This window comes from Aptenodytes patagonicus, chromosome 11, assembly GCF_965638725.1.
Source record: "Aptenodytes patagonicus chromosome 11, bAptPat1.pri.cur, whole genome shotgun sequence".
In the NCBI taxonomy this organism is placed as follows: Eukaryota; Metazoa; Chordata; class Aves; order Sphenisciformes; family Spheniscidae; genus Aptenodytes; species Aptenodytes patagonicus.
In genome coordinates, this window is record NC_134959.1 from 7,447,142 (window position 1) to 7,470,483 (window position 23,342).

The 23,342-nt window shown below is 39.6% G+C and overlaps 2 protein-coding genes across 4 annotated transcripts; both read right to left on the minus strand.

Moving 5' to 3' along the window:
• Nucleotides 1–218: 218 nt before the first annotated feature.
• NUDT7 (nudix hydrolase 7) lies at nt 219–3,607 on the minus strand. Of its 3 annotated transcripts, XM_076349082.1 has the most exons (5): nt 3,501–3,605; nt 2,952–3,105; nt 1,649–1,807; nt 1,214–1,527; nt 1,007–1,091 (listed from the first exon to the last, which is right to left on the minus strand). In XM_076349082.1, the coding sequence occupies exons 1-5, from the start codon at nt 3,533–3,535 to the stop codon at nt 1,088–1,090; spliced, it is 666 nt and encodes a 221-aa protein (XP_076205197.1). In that variant the 5' UTR covers nt 3,536–3,605; the 3' UTR covers nt 1,007–1,087. The 3 variants fall into 3 exon arrangements, with proteins under 3 accessions (XP_076205196.1, XP_076205198.1, XP_076205197.1); XM_076349081.1 differs by lacking the exon at nt 1,214–1,527 and having other exon boundaries at nt 219–1,091; nt 3,501–3,607; XM_076349083.1 differs by lacking the exon at nt 1,214–1,527 and having other exon boundaries at nt 219–1,091; nt 2,952–3,101; nt 3,501–3,558.
• Nucleotides 3,608–5,615: 2,008 nt separating this feature from the next.
• Nucleotides 5,616–15,032, minus strand: LOC143165399 (hypoxanthine-guanine phosphoribosyltransferase-like). The gene is made up of 9 exons (XM_076348823.1): nt 15,015–15,032; nt 10,763–10,869; nt 10,138–10,321; nt 9,170–9,232; nt 8,614–8,631; nt 8,324–8,406; nt 7,330–7,376; nt 6,618–6,694; nt 5,616–5,663 (listed from the first exon to the last, which is right to left on the minus strand). The coding sequence occupies exons 1-9, from the start codon at nt 15,030–15,032 to the stop codon at nt 5,616–5,618; spliced, it is 645 nt and encodes a 214-aa protein (XP_076204938.1).
• Nucleotides 15,033–23,342: the final 8,310 nt, after the last annotated feature.

Below are 23,342 nucleotides of genomic sequence, written 5' to 3' on the forward strand. Positions count from 1 at the left end.
CTTTTCTTTCCTTAAGATGACTCCCTCTGGAGCTGAGCGAGTGATGCTAACAAGATGCTGAAAAGCAAAGTTCGGTACTGTTGCCTGTATACTAAGTTTTCCATAGCCTACAGAATTTCCGTGTGAGAAATGTTAAATTGAGCAAGAGTAATAAAACTCATTAAACCTCCCTCTTCCCTCCACAAGCCCAGCCAACACAAAATAAGGCTGTGAAAGCACTTGCCATCTTTTGTATTTTATTGTGCATTTCTAAGTGCTTAAAGATACCAAGCAAGACTGTATGCATTATGTTGTCCGTATGTAGTATGCCACACAGTAAGAGACAGGCAAATCCCCAAAAGTTTTCATATTCTAATTCAAACAGACAAAAATTAGGTAAAATAGTATTATCTCATTATACAGAAGGCAAACCACAGAAAGTGTCTTAGATCACACAAAATAAAGGCAGAAACTGAAATAGATCTTCCAAATCTGTACATTAAGTCCATCAAAAATACCATGTGCTTTTGGCAACTCGAAAACAGATTAAAAATTGTATGAATCTAGTTAGGGCTTGTCAACTTAGAAAGATTATTTAAAAATAAATTTTAGTAAGTTCCCAATTCAGAAGAAATTCAAGTGTGAAATTCAATCAAATAATAGGTACAAAGGGAATAAACAAAAACCTTTTTCCTCCTTCAATATAAATTAATTGCCAGACCAGTTTGTCATAGATTACTCTTTTTCCTTTCATATAAAGATGCATATAAATTCATGAAGTTATTCTCAGAGGATGAAATTAAGTTGTCAAGATCATAATCAACTTCAAAGGTAGGTCTCTTTCCAAAAATTACAAGAGCAAGAAATACAGCAAAGTGTGCAGTAAGTCCCCATATCCTGAATGACATTTTATGTTCATGGTCGTCATATGTAAAGCAGTGCACCCAACTTAAGTGACCAGATGAGGTTTTGTAAGGCAAGGTCTTGTAATTTAAGGGCTTGACAAAGTACTCCAATGGCACGATAAAAACGTTGCTCACTTCATCTGGATTAGGAATGGCCTGGAACGTATCCTCTATAAATCCTACAACTGGTGTTACCAAATGATTCATCTAAAAGAAAAAAAAAACAACAAAAACCCCCAAACACTAAGTTTGTACCAAGTAAAAGAATGTTCTTTATTTTAAAATTTTATCTCATGAAAATTTCATTTGTTACTGCTTATGTCCATTACCTCAAGAAGAGTCTGATATCACCTTCTCTGTAACCACCCTGGAGGTACTTGAAGAGAACAATTAGATCCCCTGCTAGCTTTCTCTTCTTCAGGCTGAGCAAACCCACTTCTTTCAGTCTCTCCTCATAATCCATGTGCTCCAGCCCCCTTCCTATCTTCGTGGCTCTCCACGAGGCTCCTGCCAGTTTACCACTGTCTTTCTGGTACTCCGGTGTGTCCATAACTGGACATGGTACACCACATGTGGTCTCACAAATACCAAATACAGAGCAAGAATCTCTTCCATTCGCTCTGCTGGCAACACAGGCTGCACGCTTTAAGAAGCAGTGGTTATTTACAGTTACAGGTTTGAAAAGGTCATTATCAACCTTACAAAAGAAAATAACCCAAGCTTATTTTCTAATGATATGCTGACTTACTCAGTTTATTGCTTACTTTATCAATTCCAGGCACAAGCCTACAGATGACTTCCACCTTCTCTGGCTGGAGTCCCACTTCTTCTTTAGCTTCTCGGAGAGCAGTATCAATTTCATCTTTATCAATTGCTTCACTTTTACCTCCTGGAAAACACACTTCCCCTGGTGATCTTCTCAGCTAGAATTTAAAGGAGTACTACTGTTAAATGTAACAAGTTTTACATTTCTTCTCGGATCCACACAGACACTTGTTCATATTGCACTTTATGTTGGATTTATCTTTCTAGTCAAAGAAGCTGGAAATGGCGGTAAGAAGTTTCTGCACATCAGAAGAAATATGCCTTATCAAGAGCTACACAAAAAAACGTTGGGCCTATACTCAACTAATCCATAAACCCTCATATCAGAAATACACATATCACTTGTACAGTGTTGTGTAATTCACACTGTACATAACTTCAAAATTTACATTTTTCATCATCTTGCTTGAGTAAGAGACTGACAGATGAATCTAGACAGACAACTTGGATAGTGAGATTAAAATACTCAACGTAAGAGCAAGAACTTCTAAAATACACATTTAAATAACATACCTTTAAGTACATTATAGCAATAGGCTTGCGCATCGAAGATCAGCAAAAAGCCCATTTACAAACAGTTTATCAGCTAAGTAACTATAATTATTAGGGTCTTAAAATTTCTAAGCAAGACCCAAAAAACTTCCATTTTTCAGCAACAAAAAAACAGACAAGTAAATAATCTCTGAATACAGGCAGTCGATGGGGAGGGGTGAAAAACAAGAGCTGTAAAAGAGCTTATAGAAGAAAACAAAATGCTGGCAGAAGAGTTCTGGGGGACTTAGGTTGTTGCCTTTCCTTTCGTATAGGAAAGGGAGAGAAGAGTAATATTAAATATAGATTGGAAAGTCACATTAGTAAGAGCTGCACTGCATTGTCAGTTTTCTTATTGAAGTCATAGTGAACAATCAAAATTTCCTTTTCTGATCTGGAAATCATCTTTTACTGTCACAGGTTTCTGGGTATCTGGCATTTTTCCAGCATGTAAATACCAGTCATCGGTATAGAAAAGCATCTGCTTGTCACCTTGGGCGTGCTGCCTGGACTGGAGTTTGAACAGCAGGCCCTAGAACGTGTGGTAAGGATGGGACGTGGGCGAACACCCGAGGGAGAACACGGCGAGCGTTCCCCTGTGCGCGATCTCGCCGATGCTTCACTCGTGTCCCTCGGAGAGCTCGGCTCTGCGGACGGCAGGGGCTGCGCCGCGGCAGGCCTCGGCCTCAGCCTCGGCCCCGGCTCACCTACCTGCATCGACCTGACCGTGAGCAGCAAGTGCAGCTTCCCCTCCCTCACCATCAGCGGCAGGAGGACAGAGGCTTTGGGCAGCGGCAAGCGGGAGAACTTGTCCCCAACATCGAACTCCCTCAAGCGGAGCACGGCTTTCTCTTTTACACTCTTTCTAGAAGCAAACGGAAAGGAGCGCCGTGACATCCCGAGCCCGTACCCCGGCTCCCAGCGCCCCAGCAGGCAAGGGGGGAGGCGTTTTTCCACGGAGCTGGACACAACGGGCGCCGGCAGCCGCTGCGGCGGGCCGCCGACACGCCGCTCGCCGCCCTGCCGCCGCCCGGGCCTGCTGCCGGCGGACCCGCGCAGGGCTCGGCGGCGGGGCGGCTGTCCACCCCCGGCCGACAGGGGGCGCTGTAGACACCGCCTTCCCCTCCCGCAGGGCCCAGGAAGGTCTCTCCTCTCTGCTGCCTGCCTTCCGGGTTTTCCCCGCCGCTGGCGGGGACAGCGGGGGCTGCGGGCGGGGCAGCACCCACGGGCAGCGGAGGAAGGGCCAGGGACGACCGCTACCTTTCCAGCTCATCCTCCCGCTCCGCAGCCGCCATCTTTGGCGCCCCCGACCCGAGAGCGGACTTTTCCCTTTCCCGTCGCCTCCCGTCCCCCCTGTGACCGACGGCCAGTCCCTCCAATCAACACGCGAGATCGCCGGGCTCCGCCTTCTGATTGGCGGCGGGCAGGCCACGCGAGGGGGCGCCCACGGGACGGCTGCGCGCGGCGTTCCCGCTCTCCGGCCGGCGTCACGCGCCCCCGGGGCGGGCGCTGAGGGGAGGGCCGGGCGGGGCGGCGCGCAGGGCCCCTTCCCAGGGCCAGCGAGGCGCCCGCGGCGGGCTCCCCGGGCTGCGTTTAGGAGAAGGGCGGCGTTGGCTGCCGGCAGTCCTCGCTCCAGCCGGGAAAAACAGAGAGCCGCCGAGCGGTTTGGCGTCGCGCCCCGCCGAGCGGCGTCCGTGGCCCGCCCTCGGAGGGTCAAGGGCGGCGGCAGCGAGCGGCTGGCGCTGGGTTCCAGTATGAGCCGTTCCCATTGCCTTAGGTAAGGGTTCTGTTCATACAGGCGCCAGTATTCCTCCTGTCAGGCGCTTTGAGGGTCGGATAACATGACAGATGACAGCCTCCGGCTCCCAGGGGTCTCTGGAAAGCGCCATGGCACACCTATCGAAGCCTTGGTCAGCTGTAGCTCAGGCCTCTCCAAAGCTAAAGGACATCAACAGACCCTCTTGAAAACAGATGCCTAGCTCTTTTCCCCCTACGAGGGGAAAAAGGCCCAAGGTCTCGGAACTTATTTTAATTATTTAGTGCAGGTAGGAAGCAGTGAGGTGTCAGAGACTGGCTCAAGCTTGGTGCAGTTTCTGGGCAGTAAAATTTAACTTCCAGTTCTCATTAGGGACATGACTAGCAGAAGTAATTTCCTGCTGTAATGGTTTATCATCCAGCCTTAACAGCTAGTAATCACTGTCACCTGCATTTCAAGTAACACCACAGTGGTACAATCAACATGTGATCTCTTCCCTCAAAAAACAAGACACAGCACCCCAGGTTACATGGAATGTATAAGAACTAATCTCAGTATAGTTACCTTAATGTTTACTTTTTTTTCATTGCATTAAGCTAAAGAACCAAATGTGTTTTCCACTTTGTACAGTTGACTTAAATTGCTCCTTAAATGCTTATTCAGCCTATTTGTTACATAAAGTACGTGTATATATATTTACACACACAAGCTCACATATAAAAGTGACTGCAGTTTATATACAGTCACATGATGTGTTACTTTGTGGTTTAATCCCAGACAGCAGCCAGGCACCACACAGCCACTTGCTCACCCTCCCCCTACCATGGGATGAGGGTGAGAATTAGAAGAGCAAAAGTAAGAAAACTCGTGGGTTTTCAGTTTAATAATTGAAATAAAATAATAAATTGTAATGAAAAGTAAAACAACAATAGAGAGAGGAACAAAACCCAGGAAAAACAAGTGATGCAACCATTCACCACCCGCCAACCAACGCCCAGCCCATCTCCAAGCAGCAATCGCTGCCCCCCAGCCAACTCCTCCCAGCTCATATACCAAGCATGACATCCCATGGTATGGAATGTCCCTTTGGGCAGTTTGGGTCAGCTGTCCTGGCTGTGCCCCCTTCCAGCTTCTTGTGCACCTCCTCACTGGCAGAGTATGGGAAGCTTTAAAGTCCTTGACTTAGTTTAAGCACTGCTTAGCAACAACTAAAACATCAGTGTGTTATCACATTATTCTATGCTAAATCCAAAGCACAGCACTGTACCAGCTACTAGGAAGGAAATTAACTCTATCCCAGCCAAAACCAGGACAATATAGTAAATAAAACCCAAACATAATTACATACACATGTACATGTCCTGACTCTGTCTCCTGTGATTCCAGCAGAATATAATACCCATTTTGTGGCCAGTGTTCTGTTCAGGTTTCACTGAATCTTGAACAGGACTTGCTTACCTTTAAGCTGTTCTACATAATCATTATAGGAAAAATATATAGAATAGTATCTTTAGAAAACGTAGTTCTTCAGTAAAGAGCACAATTAGTAGATTACTTATTATTATTCATCTACACAGCTGTACATGCCACTGAACTGTTGCTCCAGAAGACTGAGGTTATCAGATCCTATATTTCTCTTTCGCTTTCTCTTTCAGAATGCAGATGTGCTAAAAAAAAAAAAAGAGTGGTAAAACTTTAGTTAATCTTTACCTTCAAAGAAAATGCAAGAATGATTTTCAGTCGTATTCCTAGCATTGTAAGGAAAACACAGCGGAACAGTAATCTTTGCAAGTTTGGCTGCAAGTTTACTACTTGCAGTAAAATTTAGTTGTTAATATTGCTTCCAAGCTCATCTGTAATTTATAGATTTGTACATTCTGAAGAGATCAGGTTTGTTCAATTATTGTATCCTTCTTCATATTGCTTTGCATAGATCCATTATGCATCTTTAACAGAACTGGTTTGTCTTACTAAAAAGACCTTCAAGGGAAAAACTTTTCCACTTAACCAGATTTAAGAAAGTGCTTTTGAAAACTATGGAGGGGGAAAAAAAAAAAAAGATCAGCTCTTTCTATCATATGCTCTTTCCAAGTCTACTACTCAGTGCAGCCTAAGGAGACTATAATGGAACAAAGGGGGGAAAAAAAAAAAAAAAAAATCTTGATGAACATGTTATACAGCATAGGAAAAACCTTTGCACACACAGTCCCCACACAGCCATCTTAAAGACTTGGCTAGAAAAGAGCAACATAGGATTTCACTAAGACAGACAAATATGAAGTCAAAGCAAAATTAGAAGTTACTTTCTTTTCAGATGGGGCCAGCAGCTTGTATGCTGCCAGCCATCCTGGAGGATTGAGAATACTGTACCGCACGGCTGGGCCGCGAGACTTGTGAAGTAGATTCATAAAAAGGTAGGGCATAAACAAGTTCTTACGCATTTACATTGAATTATCAGCTTGGCATGTTAATAATGTTTTTGCCCTTTTAATGGAAGTTTCTAGTCAGATTTGAAGTTTTGTTAATTGTTGAGAAGCTTCTAGTACAAGCTAATATTCTTGCTGGTTACCTGTGGTAACAGCTGTATATGTAACAGTTGAGGCACACATGTATGTACTTACGTTTAGATCTCTGAAGTATTCATTATAGTCAAGAGCATATCCAACCACAAATTTATCTGGAATTTCAAAGCCTATATCTGTAACAAAATATAATTCTTTTTGTACTTGAGTGGTGTAAATAGCTTTTAACTACAGTTTGTATTCAACACAGGCTTCAGCTATTTAAGAGTAATACCTAACAAATACATCATCTTGCTTTCAAGGTACTTAGCATGCTTCTTTAAGAATCAGAACCGTAAATTGATGACGGAGGTTAGAATCTATACCATCCCCATCAGTTAGTAGTACAATTAAAATGTTAAGACAATGTATTTTAAGAACAAAATAATTATTGAAAACCTACTTATGAGGTAGTCTCATGATGCACTGCAACTCAGTAGGGATTTTCAGTTTGAAAACAAGGCAAGTGTAATGCAGCATCAAAACAAGTGCCTTTTAGTGTCAAAGTCAAACAAAAAAAAGTTAAGGTTTGATTCTGTTTCTGGTATCTGGTAACAAATAGCCAAACCTGCACTCAGACCAACCGGGGCGGGGGGGAAGGTTGTCATGAGGTTTCAGCATGGGATAGCTGGTCATCACTTTACAAGTTTTTATGTATTTTCTCCCCATTTCTCTTGGCCTTCCTGAAACTTATATGCCAGCTTTCAGACTTACTGCATGAAGTGAAGTTATGAGATTGTGTTTTGGACAACCAGAAAAACACGATACTTACAGTCTGGTCTGTAACCTGGACTTCGATGTGTCCTTTTAATGAGCAGGCTGTAAGGCAGAGCAAGGAAGGTTATGTTTTTTAAAATATGTCTTGCTCTAAGCTGTATACTTCACTTCTCCCACCCCCCCCCCCCCATAAGCTTCTACAATCATGCAGTTAAATTAAAACTATGAGATTACCGTAACAGAAAGAAGTAGTGTTCAGCCTTATAATTGAGGAAGAAGCAAAGGGTCTGATCTAGGTTCATTCTGAAGGTCCAAATGACACTATTGTTTTACGTTCAGTTCTCTTCAATTCTGTGCCCCAAATAATTATTTTTTTCATGTAGCAATGTATCAGCAAACTAGAATAGCACAGACAGGTAAGCAAGTTCAAGTGGCATGTAAAGATTTTAGTGGGGGCAGCAGGGGCAGGGAGAAGAGGACAAACTGCAATGTCGCTACAATTTCTTCCACAAAGTCATACTCATTCTTGCTTTTCCTGTGCACTTCTGAAGAAACTGAGAAGCTCCTGGATATTCACTGGGAGGAGCATAACTGGTACATAAAAGTAAGTGCTGACAAACTCTTAGATTCTGAAAACCTGTATGACTGAGGATATTAAGAAAAATTCTGAGTGTTGTCATTCTAATATTGAGGCAACTGAGAAGGTGTTAGGAAACCTATGGAAAGAGCTGAATTTCCTTCAGTCATAAGGAGATAGGAAATAGGGAATCCATCAGACTTTATGGATTATGCAAAAAGAGCCAGGAAACCTTTTTTATGCATTACCACCTTCATTGTTAAAATGAGTATGTATGTAAGTTTCCCAGTTTAATAAATACTTAGTTTTTTACCAGCTGGACAAGGATTGCTTCTTGCTTTTACTTCCTCTTCCCTCAAACTTCAAACCAAACAAAAACCAAACACTCATCAGCATACACTAACTATTCACCTAAATGATTTTGCTATATCTTCTCGTTACAATACATTAGTAAGTGGCCATATCATTATACCTTACAACTTTTACCATCTTTGGTTTGTTGTCTTTTAGTTTTGAAAGTAGCGCTTTCATTGTTCTTCCAGTCTCAATAATGTCCTGAAAGAGAAAAAAATAAATTATCCTCTGAGTCTGAAAGAAAAAACAGACTGTCAGTGGATTATTTTAAAGCATAAAAACCAGCCAGCAACCCTGGCAGCACAGTAAAATTGTTGTTTTATATGCAATAGGTATTAACTTGCAAAATGGGGAGAAAGAAGTCCATGTTGTGTTGTGTCCCCCCCCGCCCCTCCAATCTCTACTTACCTCTACTACTAACACATTCTGGAAAAGATCATGTAGGGAAAGAAAGAAAAGAAAATATTTACATAGCAACATTCAGTGAATTATACAGCCAGGAAAAGTTTGCTCTACAAAGTTCATTTACAAGTAAGTTGCAACTGATTTTCAAAGGAGCTTGTCACTTTACTTACATTATTTTAGTACTTTCTGAAGAGTCATTCTGTAAGTATTTATAGAAGCATAAAATATTTGAGAAAGCCACCTACGTCAGGTTTTATATATTATTCTATGTATAGCAATAGCATTCTAAAACCATACTACATGAGTCAGTTTAAGATGGTTCATTTCTGGGGGCTGTGGGATAAAAAGTGGAATAGGACCTTTAAAAGCATTCAGTACTGATCACGTTAAGTTTCCACTGAGATCAGTGGGAATTACTCTCTGTTTCAAAGCATGGCATTTTAAACCAGTGTTAAGTGGCTGTAAATATGTAGTATCTAATTCTTCGTAAAGATGGACTTCCTGGAAGATACACAAGAACTGTTCTTTCCCCTTAAAAGCTGAAGATGCTAATTCATACCTTCCCATTTAGTGTAGACAGTTCTTCTCCAACAATACTGATTTTTTCTGTAGGTGAATCATTCTAGGAGAAAGAAGAGAGAGAAGTCACATAAAACATGCTCAAAAGTATTATCTTGTATGTGTATGAATGGTGTGCTGCTCTTGCTTTTTGCCTATCAAATGACACTTGCAACTTTACTGAAGGAGTGCTGTGTAAAACAGCTTTTAAGCTGCTGAGAGCAGGAGGAGAAAGTGAAGATGTTTGCATGGAACAAGAGTACATCCATATTCATGGAATAGACATCATTGCTTTTAGCTGTTTTGTTACCACAGATTTATTTTAGAATTCCATTAAACATTTATAGGATTGTAAACTGTTGTATTTCGCATGGGGTAAATTCTGATCAGTGCACAGAGCTCTAGCCTTCAAAGAGGGGAGAAGAAAAAACAGAAAAAAATAGCAAAAGTCATTGCTTTACAGTAGTTGGCTCAGGCCAACTACGATTGATTCAGGCAAAAGATACCTGTTCCGCAACACATAGATTATGAAAAAACATCTCTCCAATATTATCTGTAAGAATAAAAAAAATAATGCAGAGAGAGACAATAGCAAGTCTCTGATGCTAAACTCCTCTCCATACTCCCTCCCACCAAAGGGTGCCATGGTAAAGACAGAGTAGAACCTGTATGGAAGCTTTGGGCTGGAGAGGAAGACATTGGGAGACCTGACCCAGGCTTTGTCATGTTCAGTGTTCTGCTATATGTTAATTCCAGTGAATATACAATATCCATCTGATCATTGGGGCAGATCGGTAAATCAGTTGCTTTTCAGTATGTAATAAATTAAGTTGCTTTGAACAGGATATATGCATAAACTCAATTTTCGTGGAGTTTTCATGTAAACTACCAGTATTCAGAATGTCAATCTGAATAAGATTGTCAATTTTGAAGGAGAGTCAATTTTCCAAGGAAAAGAAAGTTGCTTACACAGTAGTTTTTTATTCTAACAAAATCCACAGTAATAGGCACAGATTTGTCACCGTTTTGATTTAGTGCTTTTATATGGTCCAGCAAATCAGCAAAGAATTTATAGCCTCCTTTAAGGACACAGAGTGCAACAATGTGATGGCTTCCCATATCTTGCATGATATCTCTAGCCAAACGTTCTGTCCTGGAAGGAAAAAAACAAATCCTTTAAAGTGTTTTGCATATCATATTTGTTTGTCCATATATTAAGCAAAGTCCAAGTTAAAATTCTGATCTTGCTGTTAAGTTTTTATAACCACATTAAGACATAGGAAAGTTAGTTACATACTTGCAGTTCACAAGATGCCTATTCCACTATACATACCGTTGATTTAATCCATATATCTAAACAATGCAGGAGAGGAAAGCTTAAATATATGCGAGATAACATGGAAACTTAACTGGGGTTGTAGAGGAATCCTCTCCATAAAACTCCTCTTGTATTAAACTCCAGAACACAAGTGTTATAGCTGCAGGGTTTCCATGTTTCTCATGGGCTATGCAGGGTAGAGCATCAGTCTTCTCATTTGGAGGGAAATGGATCACTGGCATCACTATCACTACTCTTTGTTGATTATCCTCATACCTGTCCAGGATGAGTCCATGAGGAATGAAGACTCTTTCTAAATCTTCTTCATAATGCTTAGGAATGCAAAATAGATTTTTATTATAGCCACTTTCTTCATCTCTTATCTGCAAGTGAAAGGGAAAAAGGTCTAAGAGTAAAGACAGAGCCACACAGGAAAACATCTTCCAGTCTCTGATAATGCAGAGAAAGACTCCTCTCCACACACACCCCCCAATAATGTGTCAAAATAAAAATATATCTGAGAGTTTTTGAACCTTCTGATAGAACAATTCACAATCTGTCTGATAATTCAGGAGCTAGTATGCTTGTCTGAGATGTGAATGGATAATTACTTCGCCCTAGTCATTATAAGAGAAATTCTCAACCATCATCAACTCACAAAAAACCCAAAACAACAACCACCCCCCTCCTTGTATTCTCCATTTCCCTTTCTGCAGAGCGCAGTAGCTTGCTCATGTGGTAGACAAGTAAGAATTAAAATTTAAGGCACATAGATTGGGATTACAGCTTGATCTCCAGTCAGCAGGTGACTTCAGGATGCTGCACTACCTTGACCATCATTTTTCCATTGTGTAAAAGAGAAAAAAAAGTCTCCTAAATGTGAATACACAACCGAACTTTTGACAGAGGTAAGCACATACCAACCATCAGCTGTCTCAGGGGACAGGGGAGATGACTTACCCCAAAGGAGAAGCTTTGAGATGGTAGTGGGAAGCAGAGAAGCTGCGGAGGGTGCCCATAGGTGGGAACCAAAGACCTGCTGAGCTGCAGTTCAGCTCATTGTGCTGTTTGCCCTGCTAGCAGATTGCTCCTCAGCATGGCTGGGGAGAGGCCATAGCTACTTCCCACAGATCAGGGCCTTAACCCTTTTGCCATCAGGCTTTAGAATTACAGTTCTTTTTTTCAAGACTCTGGCTCCAGGCTGTTGCACCCAGAGGTATCTGGATGTCTAGAAGTTACATATTCTCATTTGGGCTACACATTTGGGTTTCTCTTCTGATTAGTCTTTTGACCCCAAACAGATCTATATCTTTGGATTCTACCACCCTTCAAGATCATAGTGGATGCTTTGGTCTTTGTTCATTTATGAAGTGGAGGTACAAAAGCAGGCAAGAAAAAATATGAGATAGAAACAACTGTGAATAAGAGGGCTAATATATAAGTATTAGAAATAAGTTAAGAAAAAAAAACTCAGATTAGTGAGATTGTCACATCTAATGTTGCCCTGTTATTGTTGAAAAATACAGAACTAATTGAAAGAAAAATTCAAAGCTGGCTCAAAGCTTCACTAGTGCAAAATAGGTTAACTACACACCAGTTGCATACAACAGAACTCAATACAGTATAATTCAAAATAAGAGTGCAGCATGATGCAGATTTCTTTGGTGAAGCATATGTTCCTAACAGCACATAGTCTGTTTACTGAGCAATGAAGTAGATAACTGTTTCAGTAGAAGGCAAAGTTTTAAAGGAGTGGTTTTACTCAGTATTTTTGCTGAGACTGTAAATCTTCTTCCCTCAGACTTAGCATGTGTAACACCCTTGTACCAACTGTGAAACATCCTTTGATTTTACTAAACAGGCCTCAAAACCAAGGATTTGGTAGCTTGCTAATTGTTGTGGTTTAACCCGGCAGGCAGCTAAACACCACACAGCTCTTTGCTCACTCCCCCCCCCACTGGTGGGATGGGGAGAGAATCGGAAAAAAAAAAAAGTAAAATTCCTGGGTTGAGATAAAGACAGTTTAATAGGACAGAAAAGGAAGGGAAAATAATAATAATAATCATATAAGAATATACAAAATAAGTGATGCACAATGCAGTTGCTCACCACCCACTGACCGATGCCCAGCCAGTTCCCGAGCAGCGGTCACCGCCCCCCGGCCAGCTTTCCCCTTGTTTATATGCTGAGCCTGACGTCCCATGGTGTGGAATGTCCCTTTGGCCAGTTGGGGTCAGCTGTCCTGGCTGTGCCCCCTCCCAGCTCCTTGTGCACCTCCAGCCTTCTCAGTCGGTAGAGCATGGGAAGCTGAAAAGTCCTTGACTAGTGTAAGCACCGCTCAGCAACAACTAAAACATCGGTGTGTTACCAACATTATTCTCATACTAAATCCAAAACACAGCACTGTACCAGCTACTAGGAAGGAAATTAACTGTATCCCAGCTGAAACCAGGGCACTAATGGCACAGATCTATGAACTAGGCAATAATAGCATAAAGCATTGCTAACAAACGAGTTAACACCTGCAAACTCTTTAGACAGATGAATTGTTTTTAATTCTCCTTTTTTGGCATAGGAGAGATGAGTGCTTAGGAAGAAAGGAAAAATGGACTGTAGGGAACAGGAGTAGGTTATTACTTGCAAAACTCAGAGCAGCCACAAAAATAAGATAATCAATTACTGCCATTTATTTTAAATTGGCCACAAATAACCCACTTTGTTTAAAGATAAAAACTAGAGAGACAGGTGTTAACAAGAATTTCCAAGAACAGATTATCATAGTACAAGGCAATGCATGTAAAATCTCATTCTGGCTGAACTAACCGTATTCTGCAAGTACTCAAAATTGATAGGCCTTGGTGTTCCAAGTTAAACTTACAGAATAGCCTTGCAGTTGAGCACTGTTTAGAGTGTCAGCAGTACTATTTTGTCTGGTTAGTTACTATTTTCTTCATGGCTGAAGTCAGCAAAGTGAAAGCTGGGGTGAAGGACTGTTTTCAAATTAAGTTTGTGCTTTATTAATCTTGGAAGAGATACTGACAGTTACACTGATACCAGCTGTACATGAGGCTAGATAGTAGCATCTATAAGCAGACTTTAATGCAGTGCAGAACTGCTTATTGTTGTTTGAGTGTTATATTAACCCAGTTGGCCAGTTTGAAATGGGCTAATTTCTGCCTGTGTGAGGTTGCTGGTGGTGACAGACAGAATACACATGCAGGATATGGGATTCTGTCAACAAGAAACAGTGACAAGAGGACATAATTAGAAGCATTGGTCAAAGTTATAAGTGTTTATTTGAGACTACTGGAACAGATAAGCATCATTTTCATTTGGAGTACAGAAAAAGCACCTTTAAGGATAGTCAGTGACATGAGAAACAGTTTAAAAATTGCTGTAGGGTAGGTTATTTGGTTTTGTATCCCTCTCCCCCCCGCGCTCCCCTCCAAGATCCCCGTCTCTATTGCATTCTGCATAACTGCAACTGAAATGCAACGACTATGCTACCTGTGACTTGAGCAGTTTTTCTTTTGCCCAATCATGATACCGATTGCCATATTTAATGGACTTCAGCCTTACAATTTGCTTTTGCAGTTGGGCTTTCATCTGCACAGTGAGTTAAAATTCGGCCTTGTTGCCAATGAATTTAGCTTTCTGCTGCATTTGATGAGAGGCATCACAACTGGTTCAGCTCAAGTGAGGGATAAGCTCTGTCCATGTTAACGTAGCTATTGAATAAAGCTAATCTTGAAGCATACAGGTGTGCATAGCGATTACTGCTTATAGCTACCCCAGCAGTGCAGTTTAGTACCTTTTACGTGGTTAACAACTATGCTCATTGAGACTATTTCGTGCAAACAATGTCTGCTACATTAATATCTTCTTTGTTGCTACGTGTGAAGCACTATTTAAGGTCTGCTGAAAGGGTCATGAACAGAACCTTAAGGATTGCATCAGTTTGAGCACCACATCACCATAGCAACATGCTGCATATACCTTACAGGCTCATAAAAGCATTTGTATTGTGGCACATGCTAAATAATACAGCAGCATCCCATTATAATAAAGCAATCTACTAAACTATCACACAAAGTCATTAAATTTTTAAATCACAAGCTTATAACTTGAGCAATTAGTTGTTTAATTTAGATTTGGTCTCATCTGTCGTTCACTTACTGATGTAGGTTTCTGAGTTTAAGGGGGGAAAAACAACAAAATGAACTACAGCAATTACACACAATAAAGAGATTCATAAATAAGTATTATTTCATCAACACAGAATGAAAGAATATGAATATGGTTATATTAAAGTCAAATAAATAATGCCATAAGTTTGTAAAAAAATCAGGTCTATTAAGATGCCTTTCTTCCAAAAGCCAGTTTTTCTCCTGAGTAAATATAAGTAGCAAGGCCTTTCATTAGTCAGTTTTTCTAATGTTCTACTATTTTTGCTGAAGCTAACCTCTCCCCCACACCCAAAGCTCCCTTCAATCAAATAACCAAGTATAAGTGCATTATGCTTTCTTACCTGCAGTCCATGAGCCATAATCTTACTTTGAACTATGCTACTGGAGAATGGGTTGGTATTATTACTGCAGTTTGTCTTGCTCTATTTTCATCTTGCAGTCAGATCATGACCTGCTTCTAAAAGGTCAAAATTGCCATCCTTCCTGCAGGAAGCATTACTTCCTTCTACTAATGCACTGACATCACAATCCCAGGTTCTTACTTAATCAGATTAACCAGAAATAAAATAGGCATTAGCCCTGCTGCAACCAATCACAGTAAAGGTACAGGGAACAAGGGAGATGCAGAAAGGAAGCACATGAATCAAATTAGTGGTAAGGACTAGGTAGGGTAGTGGGTTTTTTATTGAAAATATAAATCAGGTATTTGGTTGTAGCAGATGGTAATTCAGTGGTATATGTGTAGAAGGTAATTTTATATACCAGTTTCTTACACAATATTTGCACATCCATTGCTCTCATAAAGTCCACATATTTTTAAAATTCTTGTGCTAACTTGCTGTCAAAAATCAGTATTTGAATAAACAAAGCCATATTTTTAAAGATGACTTGAAGCAGAGGTCTGCAGCTCTTGAGACATGGTGAACCCTGTCTGACATTCTTCCAGGTCATCCTTTCATAAAATGAGGGGGTGATAGTTCCAGTAACATGCTCCACATCATTTAAAATCAAATTGCATTGACATTCACTCTAATCTGATTATTTTAGTGTACCAAACTGCACTATTATCTGGGATTAACATGAAAGTCTTACATTTCTAAAAATTAATCCTCTGACAAAATGAGCTAAAGCCAGGTTGCACACAACATGTTACAGAACGTTCTTACCAGATTGGGTACATTTTATTAATTCAACTAGTTTAGTGTTTTCTTGGGGAGAGGGCACATTAATGAAAGAAGATTTTTCTTGTTTCTTTGTAATCTTACAGATGCTCTTCAGATCATGGCTGATAACACTTGGGATAATGCAGAAATGCTCTTCCAGGTGGATTAATGGGCATATCCACAACTTTCAGTGATACGTAAAATACTAGTACTATTTGGGAACTATTAATGCCTTGAGGCTACTTGGCCCCTATTTTATGCAGCTAGCAATACCTTCCTTCTATAAATTCCCTATCATATTCCCTACCTTACATATGTGTGCTCCCTATCTTGTGAAAAGTCTTGCTTTTCTAATTCCTAGTTTAAGGCCCTCCTTTCTAGTTGGTAGTAACTTGTGTTCAAAAACCTGGAGAATTTCCTCAACAAAATCCTCCTTTGAAAGGAAACATTAACAAAACCCATACATGTAAACAGTGATGGCTATTGTTTGAGCAGAGATACTCTCCCTTCCTTATTCTCAGGTGCCAAAATGAAGGTGAACAGCAGCACTGCTGAGGAACTCATGCAAACATACATTGCCTTTATAAGTACTTGTGGATAAAGCAAGAGAAAGAAAAGGAGGGGACTCCCAGACTAGTCTGTATGTTTGCCCTCTCCTGAGCTTTTCAACCCAGTGTGATTTAGCTGTCCTGAAAGGATGTTGGTGCTCTAGAGAGCCCTGAGAGGATGATGCCATAATAGAATACGAAGTGCTGCGATATCGCTCATACCTATTGCCCATGTATCACACCTACAGCTTTATATGACTGGTTCTAGGATTTAAATAATTTTTTTTCTATTTATTTGCAGGAAAAAAAGACATGTATAGGTTTCACATTTGTTTGTTGATTCTCTTGTAGTTTTCCACATTTAAACAGAATTTAGAGTAGTTTTGCTAAAAGCAACAGTATGGGTGAGACTACTTGTTTTAAACCTCGTTCAAATGAAGGGGCTAATTATTGGCACTATCTCAGTTTACAATTTCCAGCAGTCTAACTAAGCACAGTTACTCAAATTACAGTGAAGAAATAAATATTGTGTGCATATCTGATATGATTTGTAGCACTCAGCTTAGCTCTGCCCTTTTTTTAAATGCTCTGTTCTTCTCTATATTCTGTTGTTTTTTACGTGCTTATTCTCTATAGGGAAACCTTAACTGCAGATCACACATACTAGGCAGCCTTCTCTCTGAACAGGCCACCTTAAAATATTCTCAACTGCAATATGTATGCTTTGGTTCTGTCTATTAGAAGACCACCTCTGTTATGTAAATTACTTTTATAAATCCCTGAAGCCATTACTTGAGGCAAGTTTGATTCCACATTACTCACATTTTAATAAATTATACGCTGGACCTTGCAAATCTTTGTGTCTCCTTTAGGCACCATACTGTTTGATCTGATTTGAACTGTGCCCAGTTCTAAAGTCCTGTTTAATTCTGTTTCAGAAAAGAGTTGCAGAAAATCCCTCTCACTGACTTTATTTCTGAGTTTTTACTGCATTGAGAGTATTGTCTGAGCTACAAATGAGCAGAATAATTTCATTCATAAGGGGAGCATACATATATATGCATGTATTATATAGTTATTATTAAATTTTCTTAACAAGTACTGTTTTCTCTTTAGAGAAACTGACAACAAAAGAGACTGTTGTGATATTGCTTCGTGATGTGGACATCTGTTCGCCTGGAATGAGATTCCTCTAATTGAACTGGGAAAATAGGTGTATTCTACTAAAATCCCCATAGATGGAAAATGACAGACAGGCTACTGTGTGGCCTCCAAAATTTTATGAAAGGATTCATGAGAAATAGTCAGGCCAACAGCCCATGTGGGGAAAAAAAGTAGATTTTGGAACTCTGGGAGACTTGGAATAGAAAAATTTAGTGTTGGGAAAAACATACACTTTCATTAAACTTTAAGCTGGTTCAAGAAGCCTCTGCTTACTCTGTCTGAAACTCAGAAAACTACTTCCCAGATCATATTTGTTTGAATGAATTTAGGATTCTCAGTGAATTCCATAGAACCGTAATAGTAACCACATACCACTATCACCTGGCAAGTACTTTAAAATCCAATAAATGTGTTAGTGGTCTCAATTACTAGTGGGCTGAGATTTGTATTATGAAAGTTACTGCTACAATGAATGTTTTTATTGTCACATTCTGAAGACAGAAAAAATCACGGGTGAAAGGTTCATGCTAAGAGAGCCCTTTGTCATTGCTGAATAATTGAAATAGAATGTAGCCATTTGGCATCCTTAGATGGTTTTTCAGTTGTAAATTATGTGATCATACTCCCATAGGAAAGAACAAAAAAGTTTGAGTCTGTATGTGTTTGTTCCATATAGGAGCCCCAAGTGCATCTTTTTAAAGTTAAATGTTTTGAGGAAACCAGTGCACCAAGCAAGTTGGGTATCAATCTATTGCCCTCCTCTAAATAACAGGATACTGACAGAGACAGTAAGCGTAGCCCATACAAACAGGCTGGAGATTAATTAGATCAGCACTGATATCTGCGTGAAACAGCAGCCAGTCAATACAGAACAACACTGCTCTTGTCCTATCTCTTCCCTGAACTACTGAATCAATAATTAGTTTTTTCAGGACATGATTTTGCTGTTTACATACCTGTTTACGTACCTAAGTTTGTTAAAATTTTACATTGTATTACAGTTTGAAGTAACTGGTCTTGAGACCACTGCAACAATTTTAAAGGCCCTCAAGAAACATTGTATAGGCACTAATTAAGTCCTGTCAGGCATTTCCTTTTAATTATTTTAAATCAGAAAGCAAATACATGATATTGGATGTATTGTACAACTGTTCCACTAAATTACTAAAACCTTCCAAATAAAACATCAGAGAAAGTGTCCACTAGAGGGAAGCCTCTACCACGGAAGACAATACTTGCCAAAGGGGAAGAAAAACCTACATTTTATGAAGCAAACTTTCTAGACTAAGAAACTCTCTTCAGTTAATACGTATACAGATATCTCACCGAAATACAAATACAATCAGGTAGTTTAAAACCGGCATCTTAAATATTTAGACCCGTTCTGAACTTGTATAATTGTGGATTACAGGAGAACTGCTCTGATTTGCACCACTAAAGACCTGACCCATGGGCTCCATGTTCCAAATGGCTGATAAAGCCTTAAATTAAAACTGAGCACTTGTATTCAGTGACTGATGTGTTATTAGGAAACCTGATTAATACACTTTGAAATGGCTTGACTTCAGTAATTTGGAGCCCATCCTAAATGTTTTTTGTTTGGCACTTTTAAGTCTTAGATAAGACCAGCTGCTTAATTGGTTTGCTAAAAAGCTGTTTGGAAAAACCACAGTGCACATCCTGTGGTAAACAGTGCATGTTTACAATTAGAAATTAGAAACAATTTCACAATTTGAAGTCTTTATAATATCTACTCCTCTAGATTATGTAGCTCTTCTATATAGAAAATTTCATGAGTATCAACCTTCATACTTTCCTTGGCTATTTTCTCTCTGGTCTGAATATGAGATTTTTATTATTTTACTGAAACAGAAAAGTGATCTAAGTCTTGACCAATACTGAATATTTATAAATGTTGTGCTTGAAAAGATTTTCTGCTTTTATAACTCCTTTAATACCTCCAACATCTAGCAAACACAGACTGACTGATGGCAGAACTTGAAGGAAACACCCCTGTAAAAGGTGACTCAGATTTAAGTTTGAATATTTCTTGAAAATACCCTGACAGCAATTCTTAAGCAGACAAATGACAAATTCTGCAGTCTCAGACATTCTGATTGCTGATCTGGAGGAAATGTACAATATTTATTAACAAAGTCTTTCCGTCCATAACATAAATGGTGGAGCGGCTGTGTGCAGGAAACCTTTATATACCTTTTGCTACATTTGTTTTGTAGATAGGAAAAATGTTTCAGTCTCCTGGACTGTCTATATTAGAAAGTCATTTTGAGAGAGGATCTGGTTAGGACTGGGGCAATAGAGCAGAGAGACAAGGAATCAGGACTTCTGGATTTTATTCACAGCCCTGACACACAGTTTATTTGCTGTATGACCATGTCTAATTTATTTTCCTGACTGCTCCTGTTGTACCTCTGACCCTCCTATGTGCCTGCTTTTCCCCCGTTGCCTGCTGTAATCAGCTGACCTTAGTCTTCTGAGACTTCCCTCCTGTGGGCTACACAGGTCATTGTTATTTTTGGGAAGGTGCCATATAAGCAACACCGTTGCTGTCATTAGTTAGTGGTCAAATTAATTATTTGAAAAAAGATTGTGGTCTATTAGCTTGAATATTAAAATACAGTTGTTATAGTTTAATATGTCAGTGAGCAAACATGAATTGCCATAGTGTCCAGTATGTCTGACCAAGTTCCCCCCCACCCCCCAACAGCTGCATGAATTGTTTTACCTAGGGAGCAATGGGTGGTCCAGGAAGCGGTCTGCTCCACTCTTGGGGAGCTGGACTCATCTTCACTACAGAGCTGTTTAATAAAAATATTTGTTGAACAATGGCTTTATCTGAGTGTGTGATCACAGCTGTTTTATTTTAGCAATGTAACAGCAATAACAATTAAATCCATATTCCTCCTTGGATATTTATTTTCCTGAATTCATTCTTAGTGCGGTGAAAGAATTTGGTGTGAATTGCCGAGTTAAAATAGAACTGCATGTAGTGGATTTCAGATTACTTGTATTACCTTTGTATGATTTTTCTATTACTTGAGACCTTGAAACATAGTATAAAAATACATACCACAGAGAGGCCACATTTTAAAATATTCTGAAATTCTTCCCTCTAGTTTTTTCTAATCACCACTTTTCATTGTTAACAATGTTCTGTTCTGCAAAGCCATGTTTGACTATTAGAAAAGCTAAGTGCCATCTTCCCATAACAGCATGTAAGAAGAATGTGGACTATGCATTTTGGTAAAATAAAAAAAATGCTCTTTTAAAATACCATGCAATTACTGCATTCAAATAAAGATAGCTCATCTCTAAATTTCAATTTTATAAAACCAGCTATTTCAGTGTTGCCAATGCCTTTTGTTGAGATGTTGAATAATGAAGATGACACTTTTGTATGAGCTTGCTTAGAAAGATTTTACTGCTGCTACTTGTGTTTACTTAGGCGATTCCAGTGGTTGGCAGCTTGCAGTGAAAGCTGCTGCTAGTCTGCATTAGCTGTGCAGGCTTGCCCACAATCTAAAAAGGAAATTCAGTGCTGGTCAATACAGTTTCGTAAGACAATGGAGGGAACCAAGAGAAAGCTTCTGTTACTGATTCTCATGTTTTCAATTCCTTCCTCAGCTCTCCATCAAAGTACTCCAGTTACTGCCTGTTGAATCTGATGGCATAGGTGACTCTGGAATCTGTTTATACATCTGAATTCCATAGGGGGGCTGCACCATTGTAAAGTCAGTAAATCCTAGTAAAGACATCCATAGAATCATAGAACAGCCCAGGTTAGAAGGGACCTTGAAAGATCGTCTGGTCCAACCTTTCGTGGGAAAGAAAGCCTAGATGAGATTCTCTAGCACCCTGTCCAATCGCATCTTGAAAACCTCCAGTGATGGGAACTCTACCACGTCCCTGGGGAGATTGTTCCAGTGAATGGTTGTTCTCAATGTAAAAAGTTTCTTTCATATATCAAGATGAAACCTCTGCCAGTGCAACTTCTATCTGTTGCCCCTTGTCTTCTCCATGTGGCACCTTGTGAAGAGAGAGCTTTCGTCCGCTGTGTAGCTGCTCTTTAAGTAGTGGAATACTGTGATGAGGTCCCCCCGAGCCTTCTCTTCTCCAGGGAGAAAAGACCTTAACTCCTTAAGTCTTTCCTCACAAGGCAGGTTCTCCAGCCCTTTGATCATCTTCCTGACCCTCCTTTGGACCCTCTCCAGTATGTTATAATATGCCTTTTTCATACTGCTGAAAACTTTATCTTTTTCCAGTTCCAGCACTCAGGTTTCATGTCTTCACTCTCCTTGCAAGTTTCCTCTTATTCTAGTAATGAGAGAAGAACTTCCCTTGTCCTAATATCCTGTCACCTTATTCACTGAACTCATTTCCACCTGGTTCTTGCACCTCACAAGTAATGTTACAGCTTTTCCATTGTAAAAGCATAATCTCATTCTCTTAACCAGGCACCATCTTTCTCTTCTCCCATCACACATCACCTCTAATTTCTCTCCATTCACTGAGTTATCTTCATGGGCAAATGTTAGGGCTCTCATTTATTAATTCTGCACTCATGGCAGCTTTTGACTTGATTAATGTCTTCCTCCTCGAACACTTGTCCTTGTTTTGCTTTTGATTTCATTATCTACTTCCACTCAACAATTTCCGATCTCTTCTAACATATTTTATTTTTTCTCACATCTTCTTTTATGAGGGAAAGCTATAACACAAAAATAAGCAAGATCTACTTCCAACATAATTCACTTTTATCCCCATTAGAGATAATAAAATGTCCTTCCTTAATTGAAATGAATGGCTTATGCCCTCAATGCACATCACACTATGTTTATATAATTTGATATATTACTTTTTAATTTTTTATTTGGTGCTGCAATGGATGGTGTGAATTATTGTATTGTTGTAATTATTGTATTCAGTTATTTCTACTAGATTCCTCTGCAAGCAAAAGCCTCCAGAGACTCAGAGTAGTTCACCACATTTCTATCCTGCACATATACCCTAATTCAGGTAATTGGTTTTTCTTCAGTCTTACACAACCTATATCCCAAGCTGGCAGATTTTATATATATCTTCAATACATATATTTTGCCAGCCTAAAAACTAAACATGGCTTGTTCATGGCACTTGACAGCTGTTACTGAAACAAGACAGGAAGTTGGAAAGATGTTATGCTGGAGGCTTCTTGTGTTTAGTTTTGGATTACTCTCAAGTAAATCCTTCAGTGTTAATAAAATAATTTAGATTTCTCATGAAGCCTCCTTAGGCAATTTTTTTTAAAAGCAGTAATTCTGAAAAAGGATAAGTTGCCAGCACTGATATTTCTGAAACTGATTTATTTGCCCTTTCAAAAATCTTTTGCTAGTGTTTAGAAAGGGTGCAAGAAAACAATCATCATTATAAAAAGTGTCTTCAGCTCTGCTTTCCTTTTGAAGTCATCATTCTAACCTAGTCCAAGGCCAAGTCTTGTTTACGTAAAATGTATAAAGTGTTACAGGTTAAATCTCCTGTCATACAAAATCATATGTGAAATATTGATTTGTTCTGTGCAAAACCATACATTTTACATAGGACCAAATCTGGAATATTTGCTAGAAGCCATCTCATTGAAATCAGATAGGTTTTTAAGGGATTTAACCAAATTAGACATACAATGCTCAGCATTTCTGAAGATACTAACTTTCCACTGACAGCCAGCTTCTATTCCCAATTCATTATGCCTCAGGTTTTCAGGCCTAGGTATTTGAATTACTTGTATGTCATCTTT

What these genes read in the sequence shown, in the direction of transcription:
- NUDT7 (XM_076349081.1), bottom strand. Translation starts at nt 3,535, where the DNA reads ATGGCGGCTGCGGAGCGGGAGGATGAGCTGGAAAG. An exon ending in CGGGAGGATGAGCTGGAAAG is followed by an intron (nt 3,106 to 3,500) that starts GTAGCGGTCGTC and finishes GTTTGCTTCTAG; the next exon opens with AAAGAGTGTAAAAGAGAAAG. An exon ending in TTGTGCCTGGAATTGATAAA is followed by an intron (nt 1,092 to 1,648) that starts GTAAGCAATAAA and finishes TTTTTCTTTTAG; the next exon opens with ATGAATCATTTGGTAACACC.
- LOC143165399 (XM_076348823.1), bottom strand. An exon ending in CATGGACTCATCCTGGACAG is followed by an intron (nt 10,322 to 10,762) that starts GTATGAGGATAA and finishes TTTTCCTTCCAG; the next exon opens with GACAGAACGTTTGGCTAGAG. An exon ending in TCCAGGTTACAGACCAGACT is followed by an intron (nt 6,695 to 7,329) that starts GTAAGTATCGTG and finishes ATTTTGTTACAG; the next exon opens with ATATAGGCTTTGAAATTCCA.